General features: G+C 52.5%; 3 protein-coding genes and 1 long non-coding RNA gene across 4 annotated transcripts; 2 read left to right on the forward strand and 2 right to left on the reverse strand.

Moving 5' to 3' along the window:
* The first annotated feature begins 1,826 nt into the window (after positions 1 to 1,826).
* Positions 1,827 to 6,012, forward strand: LOC141736886 (zinc finger protein 541-like). The gene is made up of 8 exons (XM_074571536.1): positions 1,827 to 1,858; positions 2,019 to 2,168; positions 2,386 to 2,695; positions 3,123 to 3,198; positions 3,364 to 3,452; positions 3,872 to 4,014; positions 4,430 to 4,605; positions 5,140 to 6,012. Exons 1-8 carry the CDS (start codon positions 1,827 to 1,829, stop codon positions 5,175 to 5,177), a joined length of 1,014 nt encoding a protein of 337 aa, XP_074427637.1. The 3' UTR covers positions 5,178 to 6,012.
* A 3,693-nt stretch (positions 6,013 to 9,705) lies between these two features.
* On the reverse strand, positions 9,706 to 11,424 carry LOC141736889 (olfactory receptor 14A16-like). The gene has a single exon (XM_074571539.1). The coding sequence runs from the start codon at positions 10,636 to 10,638 to the stop codon at positions 9,706 to 9,708; it is 933 nt and encodes a 310-aa protein (XP_074427640.1). The 5' UTR covers positions 10,639 to 11,424.
* Positions 11,425 to 18,281: 6,857 nt separating this feature from the next.
* LOC141736890 (uncharacterized) lies at positions 18,282 to 22,986 on the forward strand. Its single transcript, XR_012585075.1, has 3 exons — positions 18,282 to 18,357; positions 18,508 to 19,187; positions 22,039 to 22,986. It is a non-coding gene; the product is annotated as an uncharacterized LOC141736890 (long non-coding RNA).
* A 712-nt stretch (positions 22,987 to 23,698) lies between these two features.
* Positions 23,699 to 26,754, reverse strand: LOC141736887 (olfactory receptor 14A16-like). Its single transcript, XM_074571537.1, has 2 exons — positions 26,372 to 26,754; positions 23,699 to 24,739 (listed from the first exon to the last, which is right to left on the reverse strand). The coding sequence occupies exon 2, from the start codon at positions 24,713 to 24,715 to the stop codon at positions 23,699 to 23,701; it is 1,017 nt and encodes a 338-aa protein (XP_074427638.1). The 5' UTR covers positions 24,716 to 24,739; positions 26,372 to 26,754.
* Positions 26,755 to 26,767: the final 13 nt, after the last annotated feature.

Consider the following 26,767-nt stretch of genomic DNA (forward strand, 5'->3'; position numbering starts at 1 on the left):
TTGGGACCTGCTGGAGGGACGGGCTGTCGGGACCACTGCGCGCCCATGGAGGGGAGGGCGTCCTTAGCGGGACAGCACGGCTTTCCCTCTCGTGGTGCGCGTGGTTTTGTGACACGCCTTCCAAAACTCAGTTCGGGGGACAGGGCAGGCCCACATTGACAGAACCGCTCCGACGGTCCGAAGGGGGCATCCTTCAACTTGGTCATGTGTTGCCGAAGCCTTTCCTGAGGAGAAGACACCAGGTTGTGGCTCGCTGTTGCCTGGACAAGCGCTCGCAGCCCTGCGTGCTGAGGCTTCCCGCGGGCGCAGGCCAGGGCTCCGCTTCAGCCGTGCGACGAGGGCAGAAGAGAAGGGCTTCCCTCGTCACTCTGCGTGGCTGCACGTCGCCTTCCTGCCCGTGCCCACCCCAGCACCCTGCGCAGGCTCAGCTCCGAGCCCCGTAGTCCTTTCCCCGCCACACCGCCTGGCCCAAAATGGCAGATCGAACACTGAGGGTGATGAAATTCTATTCTTTAAAAAAGCAGTTCAGCTTCCTCCCGTTAATTTTCCACCCCTTTATCTCCATTTTTTTTTTCCTCCACTTTTCGGCTTTCCCGCCGCCCCCTCCAATAACCGCGGTCGGGTGGTTTTATACCGAAAAGGGTCACCATCGGGTGTTTTTGCGGGGAGCGATGGCGCACAGCAAGGAAGGAGCAGCAGGTCAAGGGAAAGGGAATCCTTGAGCGCTTGTTATTTAACAGAAGTTCTCGTTATTTTCTTTCAGAGAGAAACAATTTGGATTGGAGTTGGGATGCGAAGGACTTGGAGGCCAGAAAATGCACCCCAGTCCCTCGCTGGTGCCCAGAAACCATCGCCGGAGGACGCAGGAGATGGAAAGTGTCCCTCCAAAGCCGAGATGCCTTCAGGGGGACGTTGCGGTGGCTCTGCCGGCTGATTGCCTTCTCGGTACCGTCCACGAGAAGGAATTTTCCAGCAGGGAAGGAGGTGGGTGGCGATTTTAGTGATTTTTTTTGAGTGTATTTAGAGAAAACTCCCGCGCTGGAATGGCTTCTGTGAGCCACTGGTCAGCAGTTCAGCAGCTCAGCTAATCCCCCCAATTCTATTCGACTAAGACGGCAGGAATGGGCTTGGTGGTAATGAACACTAATGGTAACGGAGTTGGTAAAGGTTCCAGGGGCCTGTTGGTGGAATTTCTGGGAAACAGGTAACCTGTTACTCACTTTGGAGTTGCGATTTAAGTTCCTCCTAAAGCCGCGACCTGATTAGATTGTGCAAGTTTGGGGTAAAAACTGAAGATAAGCATTAAAAACGCACAGTTCAAAAGACTGGAGGATGGCGAGGAAGGCTAAAGGCTGGTCCTGGTGGAATGATTTTTCTCTCGGGTGTTTTTTTTTGCTACCTTCCGGGCAGAATTGCAAGGGGGTTTGGGTGTTTTGGCTGATGAAAGAGTAAAATGGGCGCCCAGACGTGGGAAGAAGAGCAAAGTGTGGGAAAAGGGGGGACGAGGGAAGTGCCGTTGAGGAGTGGGCGTGTGGTTGGTGCAAGACCCGTTGTGCGTAGGCCCTGGCAGTTGCCATTGAGCTTCTGCCGGTGGCTCGGCCAGTCCTCAAGGGTGGCTTTTTTGAAGCAAAGTTGGCCAGAAATGTGCGGAAATGCCCGGCCGAGCGCTGTCACGGAGCGTTGCCGGCCTCCCGCGTTCTACACAACATTCCGAAGGACTTGTTGCTCGGCGGTGGTGGCTCTTGCAGCTCGCTGCTCTTCTCAGAGGGAACCTGACCACTTGGGAGAGGTTTTGAGGAGGAAGAAACTCCCAATTTTCTTGCCCGATGGGGCCCAAGAGGACTCAGGAGGCAGAACGGTACCGTGGTGGTGCTGGAGAAGTTGTTAGAGGAGAGCGATTAGCGCTTTCCTGGGAAATAGGGGCCGTCTTTCTTACAGCTCCTCCCTTATGCACGCGTTTCTCCTGCCGGAGCTGTTCCCCACTCGTCTTCCTCACCTCCTCTTCCTCACGCTTTCAGGTGCATCAACATTGGAAGCCAATTCCAAGCGGAGCTTCCAGACCTCCAGGACCCATCCCATTTGGAAGAGGAGGAGGAGGGAGCATCGCTAGTGTGGAAGCCCTGGGGCGACGTGGAAACCAACCCGGAGACGCAGGAGAAAGGTGTTTGGTTTTTTTTTTTTTTTTCCTACCTCTTTTCTTCCACCTTGACCCCGGCCAGGGATAGGAGGTGTTGAAAATGCCACCTTTTTGGGCTTGTCTCCCTCCTTTTCTTGCCCGCCTTCCCGTTGGAGGGAAGGAGATGGCTGGGTTTTGGTGGGAGAGTGACTAAAGACTAACGGGAGACGCTCTCGGCAGTGTCTTGCATGAAAAACGGGCGTTTGGAGCCCTCCCAGCTCATGTGCGGCGCCCTCGGGAGAGGGGAGGTTTCTCTCCGAGCTTTTAAATAGAGCTATTTGGGGTACCGGACTTCTTTCTCTGCCTTTTCCTCGTCTGCGGTCTCTGCTGCTCTCGTCCTGTTTTCCCTCCCTCTCCTCTGGCCCCTTTTCTGGAGGAAAACGTGACTTTTTGTGGGTTTTTGTTGCGTTTGTAGTTAGAAACCTGCTCCATTTGGCGTCTGCCAAGGGCGGGCCGGGGGGCCGGGTCAACGCGGAGCTGGCTCTGCATTGCCTGCACGAGGCTCAAGGCGACGTGCTGGTAAGAAGCGGCAATTTCTAATGAAGAACGGACTTTGTTCCTGCTTTGAGCTGGGAGTCGCTCCGAGTTTTGTATTGCGCGGGCGGGAGTCTCTTTGCCGAAGGCGCAGGAGGTTCTTGGGTGCTGCCTGACGCGGCGTAAACGTCTCGTGGGCTTCCCGAGCCCTCTCCAGGTGCATCATTAAGAATTTGTTGTGATTCTGGGATGATTTGGAGAATAGAATTGCTCCCGAATGAAGGGATATTGGCTAAAACCCGAGGTGTGCCCTCGATGAGCTCCGAGCGGGTCTGCTTTGCTCCCTCTTCTTCGAAGAAGGGATTTAACACCCCTGGGCTTCTGCTGGGGCGTTGCCAGGAGGAGGGAGAATTTCCCTTTTGGCTCCTCCTCCGGAGGAATTTAACTCTTTTTTCCCTATGAAATCTGGCAGGAGGCGGCGGAGATGCTGCGTGCTGGGCCGCCTCGGAGACCCGAGTCCCATCCCCTGGCTGATTATCATTACACAGGTAAAGGAGGAGAACAGCTCCCGCCGTTCCCTTTGCTCTGATTGAATTGAGGCTTCCAAATGTTCTTTTGGGGTGGGGAAAAGAGTAGTTCTAATCCCTTTCCGGGGCTTTTGGAGGCGGGGGATGCCTATTGTAATAGTTTGGCTGTCGCTGGTTAATTCCTAGGCTCGGACACTTGGACACCAGTGGAGGAGCAATTGTTTAAAGAGGCTTTTTACATGCATAAGAAGAATTTTCGCCTCATACAGAAGCAGGTAAAGCCGTTAGAGGGAGGCGCAGCTCGTTAGCGTGGGCAGTTTCAACCCAGAAAGTCGTATTTTGAGTTGCGTGTTGGAATGCTTTTCTTAGGACGCTTCTTCAATGCTAAAAAAACCACTGGTACGAGACAAGTTTTTGCCCTCATGTGTGATGGCAAGGGACTATTTAATCTCTCTGGGAGAAAATAGCAGAGATATGAAAAGAATAACGACAGCTTTTGTTGTGAAACGGAGAATTCTGCCCTGAAATCGCTTCTTGATGGCGTTTTTCAGCAGGTGAAGGTTTCTTTTCTGTCCGAGCTCCCCCGGACGTTGCGTTGCGAGAAGCGCAGGAGAGACTCCTGGTCGATCTGCCCCTTGGGTATTTTACTGCCGCGTTTCCCTTATTAAATGGCTCCTGGTTTTCCTCCCGGCAGATCCAGACTAAAAGCGTGTCTCAGTGTGTTGAATATTATTACACCTGGAAGAAAAAAAACCCGTTTTGGCTGCACTCGGCCTCGCCTGACACAGAAGAAGCGCCCAAGACGCCCGGAGGAGGAGGGAAAAGGCTGAAGACGAGGTAGAAAAGCTGCTGGGGGAGGGATTTTTGTGCCAGCTTTCACTCCTCCACGAAGCCATCTGGGAAAACATTCCTTAAAAAACAGCGGATTTGGTTCACAGAAGCATTTGTAGCTTTGTGGTGGTAGAAATGGGGTGACAATGTCACTTCGGTGCTTCGGAATTCCATGTTTTCAACTCGTTGGGATCGATTTTTGCATCAGAAAGTGCTGTTCTGCTTCAAATAGAGAACTGATACGGTTTTTCTTTCAAGATCTGGTCCTCCCAGAGGAATTAAAGTGGGTTTTTTCGACTGTTTAGTGTTCAGAGTCCACCCGGGCGGGTTTGGGCTGATAAAACGTGGCACCTCCAGCGCAAAAAATCCGATTCCTTTGCCGTCCGCAGCTGTTTCGAGCTATTTTTTACCTGATTTACAGGCCCTTTGGAGTGCAAAGAAGAGGCGGCGTGTCATCCCCAAGGAAAATCCAAAGTTGGGGAGTCAGGAAGAGAAGCCCCATGATGACAGCAGCTCCTCCATCAATGCCGGCGCTTCCTGGTGCTGGGACGGCGGCGCCGGAGATCCGGGATTTTTCCCCTGCGGCGAGTGTGGAAGGTCAGCTCTTCCTTTTTCTTCTCAAAAGCGGCTGCTTTGGGGCTCAAAAAGCAGCCGTGGGGGCAGCGGGGGAGGGCAGCTGGAGGATTGCCCTTGCCCCGGGGCCGCTTGGCGGTTTTCATTGACTTTCAACCCCCAAAAATGTGTGTTTTCGGAGTCGGGGAGACCCTCCACCGAGCCCTGAGGTTCAGAGCGGTGGCCCTCCCTTGCGCAAGAATCCCGGCGCTTCTCCTTTTTGACCAAAAAACCCTCAAGTTCCGTGAGGATTTGGGGCCTGAGGCTTCCCCGCTCCACTCACTCGCGCTGAGCAAAATGCCTCGCGTTTCAGTTCAGCCTCATTTTAAGCGATAGCCCAATTAATTCTAATATTTTAATTGCCCACGATCTGTCCTGTTGAACCACCGATGTCAGAAACTCTGTCGTACCACGCAGCAAAGCGTAAGAGTTCCCAAAAGGAGGAATAACGGAGCTTGGTCTCACAAATTTACAAAAACGGCCAAAGACTTAAAACTGCCTTTCTTTTCTAACTTTCAGGGTGTTTGAGAAGATCCAGGGGAGAAACGCCCACATGAGATTCCATCGCCCCAAAGGATGATGTTTAAAAGGGCCCCGGGAGCTCTTCAAAAGGGTGGCGAAGCCACAAAAGCCCCCGCATTCCGCTGACCTCCTGCCATAACACCTGGGAACTGACACCAAACCAACCCCGAGGCCAATTTTTACCATTTTTCTTCAAACCCCCCAGCTTTTTCTCCGCATCCGGGCAGCGGCTGGGCTTTGAGGATTCAAGAAGACGCGGTCGCCCCCGCTCTAAAAAGAGAGGGAATGGGGGAAATGGCCCCAAAAGGGTCATCCTATTTAACAACGTGTTTCCCTGCTGGTGGTGCGCAGCGTTTAAGATCTGGACTGCAGCGCCCTTTTGGTAGAGATAAGGTTAGTTTTCGTGTGTGGATTTTCGTTTACTTCTTAAATTTGGTTGGTGAGTTTTCAAGTTCTTGCCCCGCTCCAGCTTTTTGCGCGATCATTAAAGGCTTTAAAAGTTGTTGCGCTGGTTCCGGGGCAGCAGAATCGGGGTGGTTAAAGGCGTTGGGTGGCTGTGAGGCGTCTCGGTCCTATTTCAAGCACCCGTTGCGTGTTTATTTTATTAATTGGTGCTTATTTGCATAAATTAACGTGGCGTTTGGGATGGAACATGGAGAGTTTGATTAGTTGAAGGGAGGAAATGGAAAGAAAGGCGTCTTGTCTCCACCGAAAGTATAAAAAAGGCTGATTATTTTGTTTTGTTTTTTTTTTTTTTGTTTCCAGGCCACCACATTTTCATGGCTTTTTTTAATTTTTGATGAATCTTCATGTCCAGTAGAGGGGAAAAAATAAAAGTCTGTATTTTGGTTCTGTTTTTCTCTGGAAAGGACCAATGCTCAGGTCTGGGCCTCCATCAGCTCCTTTCCCCAGAGCAGAAGGCGGGTGGGAACGTTCTCCTTTGGCTTCTCAAGCCTTGTATTTTTCCAAAGAAACCTCAAAGTAACGTTTTTATCTAGCCCTTAAGGATTCCCAAGGGAAAGCGGCTGCCTTCCGAAAACGAGGACAGGCCTCCCAGGAAGGCCGGAGTCAGCGGCAGCCCTGCCAGCTGGGAGGACGGGGAGTTTTTAACCAACAAAACCTGGGGGCTGTTTCCTTTTCAAAAAAGAACCAGAGGTGTCTGTTGCAGCGCTGAGTGATTTTTTTAATGCCATCTGAGGGATGAGTTTTGAGCAGTTTGGCTCCGGAGGGGGGGTGAGAAAGCGAGTGCCGGGAGGCGGCGGCACGTTGTTGACTAATTACTAAAATGGCCTAAATATAGCATTGTTTAGACATTAAGGAAAGTTATAAAATCAAAAGTCTTCTGAGGTAGAATACAGCCACAGCTGGCATGTGAAGAATGCGACATCTGCGGTTCCGTATACAAGGTTGCTTGCGAAGCTACAGGAGGAATGGAACGGAACGCGATCATTCCGTGGCCTTGCCTTGTGACGAAGAGCAGATACGGGAACGAGATGCTGCTACGGAACTGATAAGCTGCCTACTCTCTACCCTGAGCCAACATTTCGTCAAATTTTGATGAAATGGTGTCCTTTGTGCGAACTTTGCTCATTACAATGTACCAAAACACGCCTCCATCCCGGAGGCTACCCGCTTCCAAGGTGAGACCACTCCTCCTTGAGTACACCAATCCTAGTAAAAGTATTAATGACTAAAGTCACTCAAACTCCACGTTGAAGATAAAAAAATAGTATAAAAATAGCCCGAGAGAGGGGGGATATCGGGGAAGACACCACCACGAACCAGTCAAGGAGAACTCCATCAGTGACGTCCGGGACCAGTCGATGGGCTGGGCCTTTCTTCCCCCCCATAGGGACGCCTTTGGGTAAGACTCAGAATATACCGAGTGTGTCCTCGGGGAACTTAGAAATCTCTCTAGAGAATCTCTCTCCTGCATTTATAGCCAGGCTGTATTGTTTATAACTTTGTCGCGTGTGTTGTGTACTTAACAACACCTTTATTTGCACGTGCTTTGCAGACAGCGTATTTATCACCGGCAATCCTGAGAACCTCTATATCTGTTGTTTAAATAAACTGCACTGTTTAAGTAGCCGGTCGTTTCGGTTTCTCGCTGAACGTGACCAAAGACTCGAGAGTGGCCGTGCTAGTTCAGGAGCATGACTAGACTGAAGGTGCAGTCCACTGTTCGTGTATCCAAACCGTAACAGTTTAATACATACTAAACGCGACTGGACTGATGGTGGCGAATTGGGCATCGCTCAGAATTTAAACCCAGCCACACCCGGCCTCCCACCTGGGTGAGGAGTGTCAGAACGCAAGGGGGTTTATCTTCCGCCAAAACCGCTTTGTCCCTTTTCACGCAGCAGAGGTGTCCCTGCCCAGGGCAGGGGGGTGGCACTGAATGGTCTGTAAGGTCCCTTCCAGCCCGAACTGTTCTGTGATTCTCAATCTTGTACAGAACACTTTACGTTAAAGCTTGGTTGAATTGTATATAGAAGTGTGCGCTTCCGCACTGGTACCTGGTTTTGGTGTATTGTAGGAATATTGTCGTTTTCATTTCTGTTCAGAAATGTACATTTATGCGATTTCTAGGAGTGCGACCCACATACTGCTTACGGACGGCACGCGCGGATGGCAGTCTGACTCCCTTTTGTTTTCAGATCTCCCTATGACTTTATCTAGCTGCCTTCTTGGACTAGTTATCTGTTGGATAATCCCGTGTCAGTTGCTAGATCTGGAGCATAAAGTGGTTGGTTTTTTTCAGTTCCGGGATTACTTACAAAGAACGTAATTCTGAAATGCTCCAGTGCTGCCTCCTACTGTTCGTAACATTGCTTTGATGATCCTGGCTATAGCATATACGCTTTCAAATTGGCAAAAAATTCTCATCCTGTTAAAGACTGGATGTAGCAGGACAGGTTTGCTGCCCCAAAACGTGACCCTTCCATGATCCAAGGTAAGAACAAGGACACTCTAAAGCCCATTTCACTGAAGGCCATCAGCCCACTGTGATGTAGGTCAGAGCATTGGGAAGATTAAATAACCAGTTTGTCAGTTCTCAGGTGCCTCTGAGGCACAGTTACTTGCTACACAGTACAAAAGATTAAAAAAAAAGCTCGATCTGCGCTTGCAACTCATTTCACCATCGGTTTGAGCAAGACACACGTATCCAGAGGCCTGAGGTGTAACCCAGCGATTACAAGGATTAAATACTGAACAGCACAATCCGTGCAAGCCCAGCAATGTATTTCCCACCACGAAAGGAATCGGTACTGACACATTGTTATCACCGAATAACCGTAACTGGGTTAACGTTGCTGGAAAGGACCAGAGCCATCTACAGACGTCAAGAAGGGTCTAAAGAAGATATTTATCAGCGGCCTGCAGAAAACAAGTTGCAAGCAGAAAGCGGTGGATAAATACAGAGTATACAAGGAAAACTACTGTGTATACAAGGAAAGTATACAAGAGTATACAAGGAAAACGACAAGGTCCAACAACCTGCTGCTTAATAGCAACAGATAAATACCAAAAGGGTATTAGATGCCCTAGGTACCTAGATGCCCACCGCCTGCAAGATAAAACTGACACGAGACCAGGGCATAACCAAAAGGAATACGCAATAGTTCATATTGCATATGCAACATACGCAGCTTCAGAGAGTTACAAGAGGCTTAACTGAAAAGAAAATCAGTTCTGTTTTACCTCCAACCAGGACACTCTCTACGTGCACTGACCTCCAGACACTGTCCCACAGGCCTTCAAGGCACCTCTAGGAACAGCTGATGGCATTTGTGCTCGCTCAGGTTTATCCCAGCACCCCCCCAGACCTTCATGTCCCTCCCAGGAGCCTGGCTGTGCAAGGACACTGCTGTGTGCTCCCACTCTGCGCACTCACTCACGTTTGCTCTTCACTGATGTTCCTTCTCCTGGGCACGTTACTGGCCTTGTGTGCTTGAGAGGCATTTTGGGACAAGACCTGAGCCTTCAGGCACTGCCCTGACGCGATCCCCTCGTTATGATGGAAATGCTGTTTTGGAGGCCAGCTCTGTCACAGAAGTGCTCATTCCCTGTCCCTGCCTGCAGCCACAGGACCACCACACCACAAAACTGTCACCAAGCTTCAAGAGCACTCAAGCCTTATACCAAGAGAGGAGCTAAGAAGGAGAGCGCTGAAGTGGAAAGGGAGCAGCTCTGGGAAGACCAAGCGCTGGTGCTCCTTGACAGTGCTCCGGTGCCAGGACCTTTTCCCCTCCAGCTCTGCACGCAGGATCTGCCCCTGCAGCTCTAGAGAAGGTCTCAAAGGAAGGATCTCAGACAAACAATTAATTGGAAGGTCCTTTATTTTGTTAAAACAGAGAGGGAGGGTGGCTCCTCCTTTACACAGTCTCTGGGTCACACAGAAGGTGGATAAATACATAACTGGAAATGGCACAAATAATGACGTTTCTCTGTGGACAATATTATAATATAGAAAACAAAGCAAAAATACCCCAAACTCACAACCAAAACCAACCTGCAATGAGTTCCATTAGGAGTGATTTGCAGAAGACGACAAGCAGTTTAATGCTTCTGAAAGCATCCAGTTATCGGTTTCCACACTGCATCCTTGAGCTGCTGGTTCCTCATGCTGTAGATGAAGGGGTTCACTGCTGGAGGCACCACGGAGTACAGAACTGCTGTCACCAGATCCAGGGATGGGGAGGAGAGGAAGGGGGGCTTCAGGCAGGCAAACACTGCAGTGCTGACAAGCAGGGAGACCACGGCCAGGTGAGGGAGGCACGTGGAAAAGGCTTTGTGCCGTCCCTGCTCAGAGGGGATCCTCAGCACGGCCCTGAAGATCTGCACATAGGACACCACGATGAAAACAAAACAACCAAAGCCCAAACAGACACTGACCAAGAGAAGCCCAACTTCCCTGAGGTAGGCGTGTGAGCAGGAGAGCTTGAGGATCTGGGGGATTTCACAGAAGAACTGGTAAATAGCATTGCCCTGGCAGAGGGGCAGTGAAAATGTATTGGCCGTGTGCAGCAGAGCAGTGAGAAAGCCACTGCCCCAGGCAGCTGCTGCCATGTGGACACAAGCTCTGCTGCCCAGGAGGGTGCCGTAGTGCAGGGGTTTGCAGATGGCCACGTAGCGGTCGTAGGCCATGACGGTGAGAAGAAAATACTCAGCTGACATAAAAAAGAAAAAGAAAAAAAGCTGGGAAGCACATCCTGAGGAGGAAATGGTCCTTGTATCCCAGAGGGAATTGGCCATGGATTTGGGGAGAGTGGTGGAGATGGAGCCCAGGTCAAGAACAGAGAGGTTGAGGAGGAAGAAGTACATGGGGGTGTGGAGGTGATGGTCCCAGGCTACGGCGGTGATGATGAGGCCGTTGCCCAGGAGGGCAGCCAGGTAGATGCCCAGGAAGAGCCAGAAGTGCAAGAGCTGCAGCTCCCGCGTGTCTGCGAATGCCAGGAGGAGGAACTGGGTGATGGAGCTGCTGTTGGACATTTGGTGCCTCTGGGCACTGGGACCTGTCTATGGAAGAAAAAAATAAAAAAAGGTGAGAAATTAGAGCAGACTTCTTTCAAATAAAATTATTCTATTGCTCTTAGAGCCCCACCCAACTGCGTCTCCCCTTTCAGGAAGACCTTTGGAAGGTCCTTTCTGTACACTCTGGTTGGTGCTGGCTGACAGTCCAGCAGGGAGCTGAGAGCTCTGCAGGATGCAGTCCTGCCCTACAGCCATGGGTAAAAAGGAACACGGGGTGATCTCAGATTAAATCTGCTTGTGGCATCAAAGGGCTTTTCAGCATTGTCATCCCAAATTCACCCGACTGCAGAGCAGAGCTGAGGGCACCTTTTTGTTGCTGTTCTCTTTTCCCACCACAGCCGAGGGGTGTTTTCAAGGCAGAAATCCCTGTCATTTCTGTTGTGCTGCAAGTGAAACCTCGTGGGTCCTAAGAGCCAAGGGGACCGTCCCTCCGTGCAGAGTGAGGACAGCGAGTTTGTCCATCGGAATTGCTCTCAGCTGCCCTGTGCTGGTACCTCTCTCAGCTGGAGGACAATCCCAAGCAGACATTCCCATGAGAAGAAACTGGACACTGCTGAGAGCAGAGGGAGACCATTTACAAGCGCAGGTCTCCCAACCCTTCATGCCATCTCTTTGGACCCAAGGAGGATCTCGGCTCTCCCCTCCCAGCCAGGGACACAGAGGGCTCATTGCGGCTGCCTACCTTCAGCCCTCCAGCTGGATTTACGTGGCCTTGGCACTGACATGTCTACTCTGTGGGGCTCCTAGACAACACAGAGATGCCACGGGAGAGCTGTGCCCTTCTGGAGGGCAGCGTGCAGCCAAGCAGGATGCTCCAGGGAGAGAGTCAACTACCCTAAAGATGGGGTATCCTGATGGGAGGGTCGTCTTACTCTCAGTCCCTCACACTGCCGTCCCCAGAGCCCCAAAAATAAGTGGATTTGGATGCTGTTCCTCCATGGATACACCCGCGTGACAGGACATGCAGCATCAGCGTCTGAGCTGCACCTGAATCCTCAGCCCTCACCACAGCAAAAAGAAGGGAAAGAACAACGGCAGCAGAGGCAAGAGGGGAACATGCCAAAGTTCTGCCAAGAGAGTCAGGACAGGGAGACACAGTCAGACACTCGAGCATTTCTCCTCTTTGGTGGTTGGGCTGCTGGAAAGGCAACTCAAGACTAAATCACCAGCATATTAAGGGGTGGGGAACTCTACTGTGTGGGAGAGGAGACCACGAAATGTCTCCGGGGAAGGTATCCCCACTTGAGGGGATGGCAGGGAGGTGCCATCCTAAACAGGAAAAGAAATTCCTATCTCCCACTACCCATCCATCCCACCAAGAGTGGAAAATTACAACTTTTTTTCTCTCAGGTAAATGCTGCCTTGTAGTCCTTCTTCAAAAAGACCATTAGCAAATGTCCTGGGGGTGATCTGGAGCTGGAAACCTGACCCACACAGCACCCACCCGACTTCAGAAGGACCCTGCCATGCCCTGGGTGGAGTCACTCACTCCCTCCATAGCTTCTCCCCACAGGGCCATGGGGAGCTCCCTGGGCAGGCTGAGAGCTGACCCGGGCAGGCAGCAGAGTCCCTGGCCCAGCACACAGTTCCCTGGGACACGGGGACCCTGCTCTCAAGGACGGTCCTGAGCACCCCTGGATGCACACCCACCTTCACAGCCCTGCAGCCGTCCCTGGGAGAAGGCAGCCGACATGCCCTGTACCTTTGATGATGTGGTAGGGGCGCCCTGCTCTCGAGCACATCCTCAACACCGACGGAGCCTTGAGAGCCTTCCTGACAGATCACATGAGACATGGGCCGTGCCAGCTTTAGGAGACTGATCCAGGAAGCCTCTCCACATTATACTGCAGCAGAGACACATCATGCCCTGTCCCTCTGATGGCGCAGCAGGGAAGCCCTGTTCCACACGTTGTCCTTCTCCTCTACGCTAGAGAAACTGTGAGAGTTGTACTTGCAGATCCCGTAGGCTGTGGGTTGTTCCTGCTTCTGGAGATCCCTCCAGCAGCTGCAGATTCATTGCCCTGCAGCCAGAGACTGTGGCAAAGGCTGTGAGGATTTCTCCCAGTGAGCTCTCAGTATTCTCCCACCACAGGCTGCCTTTAAGCTCTGCCGGCCTCACACATCTCCCCTGGGTGCCTGCAGGCCGTGCCCTCAGCCCTGCTGCGCTTGGCAGAGGAGCTGCTCCTGGGCAGGGCTGTCTCTCTGCAGCGCTGCCCGCTTGCCATGAGCTCCCTCCGTCCCAGGAGCCCAGCCCAGCTCCGCAGCAGAGGACCAGCCCGAGGCGTTTTAATGACCCCTCTGGTGGGTTTGGTACCGAGTCCATGAAACTCAGACCCTGAGAGGAAGATGAAGTCGAAGTCAGATTCAAAACCCAAAGTTTCCTGGAGCATTAATGGGTCCCACTGAGGACCATTACCGACAAAGCCTCCACAGTGGCTGGTTAGAGCAGTCAACTGGTGGCAGATAGGCAAAGGGAATGTAAAGGCGGAATAGATTTGGAGTAAGCCTGGATGGGTTACATTCAGGCAAAGGACCAAGCCGCGACCCCCAGCCCCTGGGAAGGGAGATCCTGTCCCTCAGAAGTAACTCCGGGCTCTTCCTGGGGCAGTGTGATGTGGGGATGCTCAATGCCGACGGCAGGACTGTGGAACAAGAGCTCCCAGGCTCTTGGGCGGCGAAGGGGAGGCAATGAGACGCTAATGGTGTCAGGATAAAGTGCTTCCTCATAGGCATCAGTGGCAGAGACAGCAGCCGTAGCCGAGGGCAGAAAGAGCTCATCTCTGTTGGTGCATTTCAGACTTTCTTCATCCCTCTGTCAGCTCCACCACAGGCTGTCCTGCAGTGTCCCACACCTGCACCTCTTTCTCTGCAGGCTGTAGACACCCACCCTGCTACCACACCTTGCTCTCACCTCAGCATCTTCCTTCCTTTACGGATATCTCTCCATCCTCCCTGGCTGCTCCTTGAAACACAAAGCCTCGGGCTGATCCCGTCTCCCTCTGGGTGACTTGTTACAGCACAGCACTGCCCTTGGAGTGACATTTCTTTTTCTTCCTGTGCAGTCTGGACCTCCCCAGATGAAGGTTGCGTCGTTATTTCTTTCTCATGCTGTACCTTACGAGAAAGAAAAGGTCCGTCATCTCTGAAAGCAGCCTTCAAGCACTCTCAGGCTACTGCTATACTGCTTGGAGCCCCCCCAGTGCTGGGGTGAAGAACTCCAGGTCCCTCAGCCACCCCACACAGGTCGTGTGCACTAGGTCCCCAACCCCACCTTGGCAGACCTCCACTCGACACTCTCTAGTCCATCACTACTTCTCAGAAATGGGGAGCAACACACTGGGACACAGCCATGTGTGTGGGGCCAGACCGGTGCTGAGCTGAGGGGGACGAAAACTCAGGTTGTCTGGGTGGCCCGCGTTCCTCCTAATGCAGCTTGGCCTTGTTCATAGTGTCCATACTCTACTGGCTCGTAGTGCCCAGGCCCAGGTCCTTCTCCTCAGAGCCTCTGCTCAGCCGGTCAGGTCCCAGCCTGTCCTGATGGATGCGCTTATTCTCCCCCTTCCTCCCGGCACACACCGATGCAGGACTGGCCACTTCTCCTTGTAAAACTTCAAGTGACTACTGTTGGCCGAATCCCAGTTTCACAAAGTCCCCATGGACTGAAGCACCGTTTGCTCAGCATTTAATGTTCGCATGCAGCTGGCTCATCTTGACTGGGATGCCTCTCACAAGAGAAGAGCATGAGGAGTTGCAGGGCACTACAAATATCTCTCCTAGAGAAACTTGGGGGTCGGTGCTGATCATGCCATAGGTCTGGACCCAGAGGGGAAGTTGCCCTTTCTGGGAGAGAGCAGCAGGAACACCTGTGGCTCTGCCTGGGGGGTGGAAGATGACTCAACTGAGAGCTGAAGGGCCAGCACGGGAGGGCAGAACATGGGCACCGCTGTGGTGGGTGGATGTCTGTCTGCTATGGATCCCCTGCTCAGGAAGAGGAAGCAGATGAGGCCTTCTTCAGCCACCTGGAAGAAACCTCATGTTTGCAGGCCCTGGTTCTCATGGCAGACCTGAACTACCCCAGCATTTGCTGATGGGGCAACACAGTGAGGTGCAAGCCTTACAGGAGAGTTTTGGAGCTCACTGGGGATGTCCTGCTTACAAGGGTGACTGTGATGCCATGAGGTGAAGTGCCCTGCGGGACTTCCTCCTTACAAACAGGGAAGAGCTGGTCAGGGCTGTAACAGTCAGGGACGAGAAGGTAAAGGTGAGGCTCCTGAAAGAAGCAAACCCATAGGTTTTTCCTTGTGTTTCTTCCCCTCTTCTGAGTCGCCTTTTTAAATCTTCTTTTATTTTTCCCCCTGACAGCCAGAATGTTTTATCAAAACTGGTTTTCAGCAAGAAAGTTGTCAGTGACTGAGGAGGAATCTGCTTACAAAGCTTTCTGTTCTACCTGGCAAAGTTCAAGAATGGATGGAAGGAAGAACACAGGCTTTTCCTCTTTGCCCTCTTTGGCTCTGGTTTTCCCTGATAATCAAACCTTCTCCTTTTCTCCGTCTCTCCTGCTTACCTTTACTTCCCACATCTCATTTGTCACCATCTCCATACTGCTTTCTCTCTGTTTCTCTCCTAATGAAAGGTTAAAGCCACTTTGCTGAGGTGTTTTATCTTTCAGTAGAATTACCCTTAGCCCATCCTAGAAGATGTATTTAAATAGACTAGAGTAAGAACAATTCAGAAACCCCTATGTTTTTCTCCATCGACTGTAAAGAGACCCTTGGGTAAGAGCCCAAATCCAATCACTTACCTACTGTTTATAGCGGAGTCCTACTCTAAGTCCCATAAGAAGTTTGTTCTTTGTGCAGAAAAGGATGTCTTCTTGTTCTCGGCTGATTCTCCTCTCCATTCTTCTGTCTTCCTTCCAGCCTGTGCCTGAATGTCCCCACGAGCCTCTTTTCTCATCCTTCTACATTCTTTTGCTCTGTCTCATCTTTTTTTAACCTCCTGAAGCATTGCTTCCTCCACTGACCATCTGACCTTACTCATTGCAGCTGGGATACGAAATATTGAACCATACCAGTGTCACGGAGCTCCTTCTTTTGGGCTTCTCCTCCACCGTCAGGAGCACCTAACGGCAATAACTCTCCGTGCTTTGTACCTGGTTATCTTAGTTTGCCCTTTTTAGAGGCCTGGTTGACGGAGTCCCTTGGGAAGCAGTCCTGAAGGGCAAAGGAGTCCTGGAAGGCTGGACAGGAGCAGGCCGTCCCCATGTGCCTAAAACCAGGCTGGCGGGGAAGAAGACCAGCCTGGCCAAACAGAGAGCTTTGTCTTGAACTTGGGGAAAAAAGGAGTTTATGACCTTTTGAAGAAGGGGCGGGCAACTCAGGGGGACCACAAGGATGTCGTGAGCTTATGCAGGGAAAAAATTAGAGGGGCCAAAGCCATCTAGGTCTTTACCTGGCTACTGCCGTAAAAGACAATAAAAAATGTTTCTATAATTACATTAGAAACACAAAGAGAGCTAAGGAGAATCTCCATCCTTTATTGGATGCAGTGGGAAACATAGTGATAATGGGTGAGGAAAAGGCTGAGGTACTTCATACCTTCTTTGCCTCAGTCTTTAACGGTAAAGACCAGTAGTTCTCTGGGTACGCAGCCCCTGAGCTGGAAGACAGGGATGGGGAGCAGCATGGAGCCCCCATAATCCAAGGGGACTAGTGAGGGACCTGCTACAGGACCTAGACATAGACAAGTCTATGGGGCCAGATGGGATCCACCCAACGGTACTGAGGGAGCTCTTGGAGAAGCTCACCAAGCCCCTTTCCATCATTTATCAGATGCCCATCTACAAGAAGGGAGAGAAGGAGGATCCGGGGACCTACAGGCCTGTCGTCTGACCTCGGTACTGGGGAAGATTATGGAACAGATCATCCTGAGTGCCATCATGCGGCACATGAGGACAAGCAGGTGATCAGGCCTAGTCAGCATGGGTGTATGAAAGGCAGGTCCTGCTTGACAAACCTGATCTCCTTCTATGAGAAGGTGACCCGCTTAGTGGAGGAGGGAAAGGCTGTGGATGTTCTTTACCTAAACTTTGAGAAAGTCTTTGACAGCCATTTCCCAAAGCATTCTTCTGGAGAAACTGCCTGCTCAGGGCTTGGGCAGGCGTACTCTTCGCTGGTAAAAACCTGGCTGGATGGTTGGGCCAAAGAGTGGCCAAAGTGGTGGTGAACAGGGTTTAATGCAGTTGGCAGCTGGTCACACGTGGTGTTCCCCAGGGCCTACAACTGGGGCCAGTTCCTTTTCATGTCTTTATCAATGATTTGTATGAATGTTTCGAGTGCACCCTCAGTAAGTTTGCAGGAGACACCAAGTTGTGCTGGAGTGTCGACCTGCTTGAGGGTAGAAAGGCTTTGCAGAGGGATCTGGACAGGCTGGATCGATGGGCCGAGGCCAATGGTATGAGGTTCAACAAGGCCAAGTGCCGGGTCCTACACTTGGGTCACAAGAACCCCATGCAGCATTACAAGTTTGGGGAAGAGCAGCTGGAGAGCTGCCTGGCAGAAAAGGACCTGGGGGTTCTGGTTGACAGCCGTCTGGATACGAGCCAGCAGTGTGCCCAGGTGGCCAAGGTGGCCAACAGCATCCTGGCCTGTATCAGGACCAGTGTGGCCAGCAGGACTCAGGAAGCGACTGTACCTCTGTACTATGCACTGCTGAGGTCCCACCTCGAGTGCTGTGTCCAGTTTTGGTCCCCTCAGTTTAAGAAAGACATTGAGGTCCTGGAGCATTTCCAAAGAAGCTGAACGAAGGTGGTGAAGGTTCTGGAGCGTCTGAGGGAGCTGGGGGTGTTCAGCCTGGAGAAAAGGAGGTTGAAGACCTTCTTGCTCTCTACAACTTCCTGAAAGGAGGTTATAGGGAGGTGGGTGTTGTCTCTTCTCCCAAGTAACGAGATACATGAAGAGAGGAAATGGTTGTAAGTTGTGCCAGGAGAGATTTAGATTGGATAGTAGGAAAAACTTCTTCACTGAAAGGTTTGTCAAGCACTGGAACAGGCTGCCCAGGCTGAGTCACCATCCCTGGAGGTGTTTACGGGATGTTGAGATGTGGCACGTAGGGATGTGGTGTAGTGGTGGACGTGGCCGTGTGAGGTTTACAGTTGGACTCAATGATCTTGAAGGTCCTCTCCAACCTAAATGATCGTGTGAGTCGATGATTCTTTTGAAGCTCAGGACTTTGTTTCGTCCTTGCCCCTTCTTTGGGAGGCCAGGAGGTGCCACAGGATGTTCCTACCCTTGGCATTGCTCCCCCTCACATCCCACTGCCCCCAGGAAGAGCCCTGGGCCACAAGTGAGGGACAGGAACTGCCTTGCCAGGGCCGGGGGCGAGGGCTTGGCCTTTCTGCTGCATCAAACCAAGCCAGGGTTTGCTCAGCATCACAGCCACCTGCACTCTGCCTTTGCCCACCTGCAGTCACAGCCTCCACTTATCTGCTCTAACGAGTCCCTGGGGAGGCCTTGTCAGTAAAGGCCCTCAGAGGGCTCATTAATGCTTCCAGGTACTTGGAGTTTTTCCTTCTGATTTCTTGAGCACTCTGTTCAATCTTCTCTCAGGATCTGAGGCTCATGGACCCAGCAGCAAATACCCCGTGGGGCTCATTAAAAGACAGAAAGCCCTAACAAGGTATTTCTCTCTTTGTAATTTTCTTCAAGTCTTCAAGAGCAGTACAGCTAACTGGAGAGGTTCTGTAGTGTAGTTAAGGAGGAAGGTTTCCAAGTGCATGTAATGAAAACGATTTCTTGCTTTTCAAGGGTATATTTTATTCCTTTTCAGTGTAAAGAAGAGGTGACAGAAGCATTCTCCAAGGGACAGTGATGCAGAGTGTCTCCTCAGGAGGTCTGGACAGGGAGGAAAAGCGGTCCCTTGGGGTCTGGCACTGTGTGGACAGCTTTGCTCCTCACCTCCCACACCCCACCATTGCTGGCATTGGCCACCTGGGACTTCCATCACTGCTCCTTGCATCAGACTTCTCCACTGACCTCTGCAGCTGGATGTTACAGCCCCATTGCACCATCTCCCACCTGCTCAGCTGAGAGACCTGGCTGCACACGGGCACAGGAGAATTTGTCCTGTTCCTCAGAAAAGACAAGTAAAGCATAATCAGTTTTCATAAACGATAAAATAGACTCTGTAATCATACGCTAAGTACAAGCTACCACTAAGGAGCTTGCCTTTCTGCAAGGGAAAATCTTAATGAGAAATATTTGAGGCAGGTAGACACAAAAAGATAGATCTAAACACAATTAAAGAGCTGGCTTAGGAGACAATTGGAGTGTGTAAAGACAGGCAAGCTTTTAATCCCAGAAGCTCAAAGCAGCAGCACAGGTGAGAGGTATCTGAATGAGCAAAGAGCAAAGGCAGGAGAAAACTGGAGAATAATGGAAAGGGCCTTTGCCTAGACAGCCTGCGTCTGAAACGATGACTGCAGAAACGGCCGTTGCACCAGGATAAGTGTAAGTATATGAAAGATTAGAGGAAGTAAACACGCTGCATTAGAGGGAGACTAGTGGTAATGAGGTTGCAGGGGAAGATCGATGTTTCTTTGGAATATCCCTTTTGAAAGGTCACGGGATCGGCAGAGGTCTCTTGTGAGAAGTGAAAAATCGGTCTTGCACTCCTCTGTGCAAGAGGCCAAGAGTGCAACCCAGGGAAGCCCAGGCTGTACAAGCTCACTTTGGTGATCAGTGTGCCATCACTGAGAGTCTTCCTGGGGGACATTTCTGGGCACCAATAGCAGAAGAACGTGTCCAAGAACCATCAGCATGGAGTTACCAAGGGTAAATCAAAGAAAAAGGAAGCAAGGTGGAAGCAAGGACAAGTAGACGGGGAGGAATAAAGGGAAATTGTCCAAGCAGCCAGGGGTCAGGTTAAGCAAGCCAAAGCCCAGATGGAGTTAAGTGTGGCCTGGAACGCCAAGGGCAACAAGCAAAACTTCTATAGCTATGTCAGTGACAAAAGGAAGAGTAGGGAAAATGTGCGCCCACTCAGGAAGGAAACGGGAGACCTGGTCACCCGGGATATGGAGAAGGCTGAGGTACTCAATGACTTCTTTGCCTTGGTCTTCACCGGCAAGGGTTCTAGCCACACCTCCCAAGTCACAGCAGGCAAAGGCAGGGCCTGGGAGAATGAGGTACTGCCCACAGCAGGTGACGATCAAGTACGAGACCATCTAAGGAAGCTGAAGGTGCACAAGTCCATGGGACCTGATGAGATTAATCCGCGGGTCCTGAAGGAACTGGCAGATGAAGTTACCAAGCCACTACCCATCACATTTGAGAACTCGTGAAGTTCTTGCTGGCTGAAAAAGGGGAAACACAGCACCTGTTTTCGACAAGAGAATATAGTTAGATCTGAGGAACTACAGGCCGGTCAGTCTCGCCTCTGTTCCCAGCAAGGTCATGGAGGAGATTCCTCCTGGAAACTTGGCTAAGGCCCATGGAAAATAAGGAGGTGACTGGTGACAGCCAATATGGCTTCACTAAGGGCAAATCGTGACTGACAAATATGATGGCCTCCTACGATGGTGGTGGTAGGCATTTGTGGATAAGGAAAGAGCAATGGATATCATCTGCCTGGACTTGTGCACAGAATTTGACACTGTCCCGCTCACCATCCTGGTCTCTAAATTGGAGAGTCGTGGATTTGGTGGAAGGATCGCTCGACGGATACAGAATTGACTGGACGGCTGTACTCAAAGAGTTGCGGTCAATGGCTCAATGTCCAAGTGGCGAGCAGTGATGAGTGGTGTTCCTCAAGGGTTGGTACTGGGACCGGTGCTGTTCAACATCTTGGTTGGCAACATGGAGAGTAGGATTGCGTGCACCCCAACAAGCTTGCTGATGACACCAAGCTGTGTGGTGCGGTCAACACGCTAGAGGGAAGGGATGCCATCCAGAGGGACCTGAACAGGCTGGAGAGCTGGGCCCGTGCAACCGTCATGAAGTTCAACAAGGCTGAGTGCAAGGTCCTGCACTGCGTCACAGCAAACCCAGGCACAACTACAGGCTGGGCAGAGAATGGCTTGAGAGCATCCCTGAGGAGAAGGCCTTGGGTGTATTGGTTGCTGAGAGGCTCAACATGAGCTGGCGATGGGTGCCACAGCCCAGAAAGCCAACTGCATCCTGGGCTGCATCACGAGCAGCATGGCCAGCAGGTTGAGGGAGGTGATTCTCCCCCTCTGCTCCGCTCTAGTGAGACCCCCACCTGGAGTCCTGCGTCCAGCTCTGGGGCCCACAATATAAGAAGGACACGGACCTGTTGGAGTGAGTTCAGAGGACATGAAGATGATCCGAGGGCTGGAGCACCTCTGCCATGAGGAGAGGCTGAGAGAGTTGGGGGTGTCCAGCCTGGAGAAGAGAAGGCTCCAGGGAGACCTTAGAGCCCCTTCCAGTCCCTAAAGGGCTACAGAAAAGGTGGAGAGTAACTCTTTGTCAGGGAGTGTAGCAATTGGACAAATTTTCTATTAAAAGAGGGTAGATTTACCTTTGCTATTGGGAAGAAACCTTTCCCTCTGAGGGTGGTGAGACACTGGTACCGGCTGCCCAGAGAAGTTGTGGATGCCTCTTCCCTGGAGGTTTCGAGGCGAGGTTGGATGGGATCTTTGAGTAACCCGCTCTAGTGGGAGTTGTCCCTGCCAAGACAACCCGCATGCTGATGGATTGAACCACGAGCCGACAGGGACTATAAACTAGTGCCATGCCAGCCCCCAGCTGGGACCCTCACCACCCTCACTTGAGAACTACAGATCAACGGGACACCGTTGAACTCCAAGGACCGTCAAGATGCCAGCGGGCCTGTGGTGGTGACTATACTCTTGCTGTGCTCCGTAACACTGCTTCTCTCTTTTCTTCCTGTTCTCTATTTCCTCCTTTACTCTATTGCTCGTCTTGGTGACTAATGCTGGGGAATAACAATAAATCTGCAGTGAGCGGCATCTGACCTCATTTGTGTCTTAATCTCATGCTCATAATCAGCCCGAACCCCTCCCGGACCAAAGGTAGTCAGACCAGGACGTAACAAGGGCCTTGTGATGTGAAGGGTGACTCTCATTGCCAAGGGGTGACCTCGTTGCTGTCTTCAACGTCCTCCTGCTGGGGAGTGCAGAGGGAGGTGCTGACCTCTTTTCTCTAGTGTCCGGTGATAGGATGCAAGGGAATGGCTTACAGCTGTGTCTGTCAAAGTTCAGACTGGCTATTGGAAGTAAGTTCTTCCCTAGAAGAGTGGTCAAGGGGTCGATGACCCCAAGCCTGCCATTGATCAAGAAGTGACGTGACAACACTCTTAGATATGTGCCTTAACTTGCAGGTTGCCCTGTGTGGAGTCAAGAGTTGGACTTGATGATCCTCATGGCTCCCTTCCAACTGCTGTGATTCTATGAGCCCCATCCAGTTCCTCCTTGTCTGTGAGTAAGAGTGCAAATGTGGTCAGCTCAGGAGCTTTCTCGGCCAAAACCTGTCTTCAGCATCCTCTGGAAATCTCTTGGGCTGATTCTTTCCAGCGCCACTGACCTTGCAGCAGATTTTGTGGTGGTTCAACTACCCACGTAAGGCTGGAGCAGCGACTACAAGGCTTCCTCCGAGACAAGGCCCTCTGTGCTCCCTGCTCCCCTGTGCACAGAGCACACCTCTGCCTCCTCACCACCATGCCTGCCTTCCTGAGGAACCCTACCCATCCATGGCTGCCCTCCCACCACCCAGCCTGTCCCACGACAGCTCTGCCATCCCATGGAGGCAGGGCAGAGACAGATGCCGGTAAAGAGGAAGCTGATGGATATTGGATGCGGAGTCCATCGGAGACGATGACAGAGGAAGAGAGGGCGCGAAGCAGGCAAAGGTGACCCAAATTGAGGTGTTGCTTGCGAGTCGCTTCTTTTACAGGACCCTGACTGGCCAACAGCTGGGAGGAGCCATTTTGAGGCAAAGAGGCACATCACAAAACCACTCATCCCAACAGAGGAACATACAGGGGCTGAGTAAAATTAGGGGCAGAGAGGAGGGACTCCTGACTTCTCATGCCACCATCAAGTACAGGTGAGCTTTGCCTTTTCTCAAAACATGCCCGTGTGACACAGGCACTAAATATCAAAGCCTTTTCTGTAGCCTGTCCTTGCTTTCACTTCCTAATGGCTGCTTCGAGGCCGCTGCCAGCGCACTGTCCGTCACTGGCACAGCCCTGCTGCCCCAAATGTGGTCCCATAGACCTGCTGCACAGGAACGGTAGAGGGTAAGTTCATTCAGGGCGGGGAGATGCAACCCTGGCACAGTCCCCTGACAGCCCTCAGGGCTCTGTCCTTATCAGCCTTCCTGCTTGGGCAGCCTCCAGCAGTGCCCTTGTCGCGCAGGAGCTGCTGCGAGCTGATGTGTGACAGAGAAGCCTGATTCTCCTTCTCACATCTCATTTCTGACACGCACACGGTGCCCCGTGCTTCTCCAGGGACAGGCCTGCTCCCCAGAGAGTCTTTCCCCAGCTGACCCGGTCAGTGCTTGCCTGGCCAGACATTCCTGGTTCCCTCCCCATGCTCCCTGCAAGGCCTCGAGCTGGTGGTGCTGCTCTGCAGAGCAAGGGGCTTGTGGAGCCCCTGGGCAACGAGGAGAGCCCACACTGGCTGTGCTGGCCAGGCTGGGAAGCAGACCCTTCCCAGGGCTCTGTGGACAATCACGGGACATTCCATCTCTCTCAGGGAGTGTGTCAGGCTCATCACGGGATCTAGCCCATGGCCCTCATTAGCCTGGCCATCTTTTGCTTTTACCTTATTGTGAAACTCCATCCATTGTGCACCCAACGCAAGGCACGCGGTGTCTCTGGACACCTCTTGTGCTCTTCTGGTAGCTCCTGATAGCGCCCTGAAGAACAGGAGTCTTCAGCAGGTACGGGAGCCCGTGGCAGGGATGATTTATAGGGTCCCTTCTAACCCAAACCGTTCTATGATTCTATGAAAAAAGCAAGTATTTGTGTAGTGACAGGTTTATAACTGATACAATGACCACAAGACAAATGCTGCCGGAAATAAATACGAGGTCACTTGTAAAGAGAGATGGGAGATTCGCTGCTGCTGAAGCAAACTGGTAGAATCACAGGCCTTCCAGAGGGCACCCTTGAGCTCCTTGTTCCTCAGGCCATAGATGAGGGGATTCACTGTTGGAGGAACCACCAAGTACACAACAGCCACCACCAGATCCAGGGATGGGGAGGAGAGGAAGGGGGGCTTCAAGTGGGCAAACACTGCAGTGCTGACAAGCAGGGAGACCACGGCCAGGTGAGGGAGGCACGTGGAAAAGGCTTTGTGCCGTCCCTGCTCAGAGGGGATCCTCAGCACAGCCCTGAAGATCTGCACATAGGACACCACGATGAAAACAAAACACCCAAACAATAAATAGACAGTAAGAACAAGAAGCCCAACTTCCCTGAGGTAGGCGTGTGAGCAGGAGAGCTTGAGGATCTGGGGGATTTCACAGAAGAACTGGTAAATAGCATTGCCCTGGCAGAGGGGCAGTGAAAATGTATTGGCCGTGTGCAGCAGAGCAGTGAGAAAGCCACTGCCCCAGGCAGCTGCTGCCATGTGGACACAAGCTCTGCTGCCCAGGAGGGTGCCGTAGTGCAGGGGTTTGCAGATGGCCACGTAGCGGTCGTAGGCCATGATGGTGAGAAGGGCAAACTCTGCTTCAAAGAAGAAGGCAAGCAGAAAGACCTGGGCAGCACATCCCGCATAGGAGATGACGCTGGTGTCCCAGAGGGAATTGGCCATGGATTTGGGGAGAGTGGTGGAGATGGAGCCCAGGTCAAGAACAGAGAGGTTGAGGAGGAAGAAGTACATGGGGGTGTGGAGGTGATGGTCCCAGGCTACGGCGGTGATGATGAGGCCGTTGCCCAGGAGGGCAGCCAGGTAGATGCCCAGGAAGAGCCAGAAGTGCAAGAGCTGCAGCTCCCGCGTGTCTGCGAATGCCAGGAGGAGGAACTGGGTGATGGAGCTGCTGTTGGACATTTGCTGTTTCTTGTCATGGGGGCTCTGTCCAAAGAAGGAAAAACACAGGGAAAAATTAGGACAGCCTTCTTTGAGCAAAGATGCTCCCTTTTTCTTACGTTGTCTGTGTTTTTCATTTTTCACTATCACGTCTGGTGAGTGTTCTTTTTAAGGGCAGAAATCCTCAGTTTTATCACTAAAAATGGGAAGAGTCTTGAGATGGGACAAGCAAACAGGCTCAGCTCCCTTTGGCTTAGTGCAGAGCCAGGAGAGCTGCAGTGTCCATCAGTCTTTTTCCCATCTGTCCTGCACTTTTGCTTGTGCTGCACCTGAAGATGAATCCACACCCAACTCGCTCTTGCATAAAACCCAAACAGCTGAGCTCCCACGGGAGCAGAGGAGCACTGGTTCAAAGAGCAGATCTGCGAACTCTTCTCTGTCTCAGCCCCGAGATGGAGTTGTGAGTGTGATGGAGACAGCAGGACACGACACAACCCCTCCCAGCGAGAAGCAAAGGACTCGGAGAGGAGAGTGCCGAACCCCCGAGGAAAGGCTCAGCCCTCCCTGGGATCCCACCGGAGAGCTGTGCCTTTCTGGGGGCAGCTGGCAAGCCCAGCAGGACAGGCAAAGCGGACAGTCAGGGGTCCCAGAGATGGGGTGCTCTAGAGAGTCACGTCATTGCCCCTCAGTCAACGCCCAGAAGACAACTCCAGTGAAGGACCAAAAGAGAGCTGCCTGAACGCCCCCTCCCCAGTGCGTGTCGGCATTTCCCCCCAGCCCTTGCCCATGTCTCTGCTGCCTGGAGCTGCCCCTGCCCGGAGCCCTTTGTCTGCGCCCAGGTCTCCTCCCTGCCGGTGCCCCCAGAGCCCATCCCACCCGCTGGGGGCTCAGCTCTGCCCTGCACACCCCTCCCGGCAGCAGGGCACTGCCCAGGGCCATCTCTGGCTGTGCAGGCTCCCATGGGGACATCGAGCAACCCTGATGAGGCTGGAAAAGCGATATTGGTGCTGTCTGTGAGCAGCAGGGTGTTGCTTCCTGATACTCCCTGGTTCATTCACCTCTAACAGAAACAGATTGGGAATTTCAGTGCCTCCTCCTGAACTGAGAGATAAAGCTCTCTGCCCACCCAGAAAACGCAGAGTAGGAGATTAAAAGAACAGAATCCTTGCCTTTCAGGCAGAGCCTGCCTCGCTGTGCTTCTTGAAAAGTCTCCTGTAGTCACCTGCAGCTGTGGGCAGCCCCGAACCACGCAGCACCCCCTCGACAGCAGGGCCCTGCCCTGCCGGAGTTTCTCCTTCCACCCACAGCTTCTCCCCACAGAAGCTCCGGGGGGAGCTCCCCGGGCAGGCTGAGAGCTGACCCTGGCAGACGGCAGAGGCCCTGCCCCGGCAAACAGCCCCTGGGGTGCAGGGACCCTGCTCTGAAGGACAGCCCTGGGCACCCCTGGCTGCACGCCCACTTGCACACCTCCACAACCATCCCCAGCAGAAAGCAGCCGTCGTGCCCTGTGCCTCTGATGGCGCAGCAGGGAAGCCCTGCTCGGGAGCACACCCTCCTCCTGTACAGTAGAGAAACTAAGAGAGTCCTCCTGACAGATGCCATCGGCTGTCAGAGGCACCAGGTCTAGGAGATCCCTCCAGCAACTGAAGCTGCAGTGCCCTGCAGCCAGAGGCTTACCGCGCAGAGGGCTGTGAAGATTTCTTCCCCAAAGAGGTCTCAACGTCCTCCCACTCCCAACTGCTTTAAGCTCTCTCAGCCTCACAGATCTCCTCTCGCTGCCTGCAGGCAGTGCCCCCAGCCCTGCTCCTGGGCAGAGCTGTCTCTCTGCAGCGCTGCCCGCTTGCCATGAGCTCCCTCCGTCCCAGGAGCCCAGCCCAGCTCCGCAGCAGAGGACCAGCCCGAGGCAGCGCTTCCTCTGTCCCCTCTTGGCTCCCTCAAACATCTCCCTGGGGCTCCAGGGGAACCGCCTGTGAAACAAACTGAAGTCATTACTGATGTTCCCTTCCTCAGCTGGGGAGAGAGACTTCTTTCCAGCTGGGTTCTTTCCCCTCCCAGAGACAGAGTTAGGGACAA

This window comes from Larus michahellis, unplaced genomic scaffold (genome assembly GCF_964199755.1).
Source record: "Larus michahellis unplaced genomic scaffold, bLarMic1.1 SCAFFOLD_301, whole genome shotgun sequence".
In the NCBI taxonomy this organism is placed as follows: domain Eukaryota; kingdom Metazoa; phylum Chordata; class Aves; order Charadriiformes; family Laridae; genus Larus; species Larus michahellis.

Coding starts and splice junctions, on each gene's coding strand:
- LOC141736887 (XM_074571537.1), bottom strand. CDS start 24,715: ATGTCCAACAGCAGCTCCATCACCCAGTTCCTCCTCCTGGCATTCGCA.
- LOC141736886 (XM_074571536.1), top strand. CDS start 1,827: ATGGGGCCCAAGAGGACTCAGGAGGCAGAACG. Junction 2,169..2,385: donor ACGCAGGAGAAAGGTGTTTG/GTTTTTTTTTTT, acceptor GGGCGTTTGGAG/CCCTCCCAGCTCATGTGCGG. Junction 4,606..5,139: donor CCCTGCGGCGAGTGTGGAAG/GTCAGCTCTTCC, acceptor TCTAACTTTCAG/GGTGTTTGAGAAGATCCAGG.
- LOC141736889 (XM_074571539.1), bottom strand. CDS start 10,638: ATGTCCAACAGCAGCTCCATCACCCAGTTCCTCCTCCTGGCATTCGCA.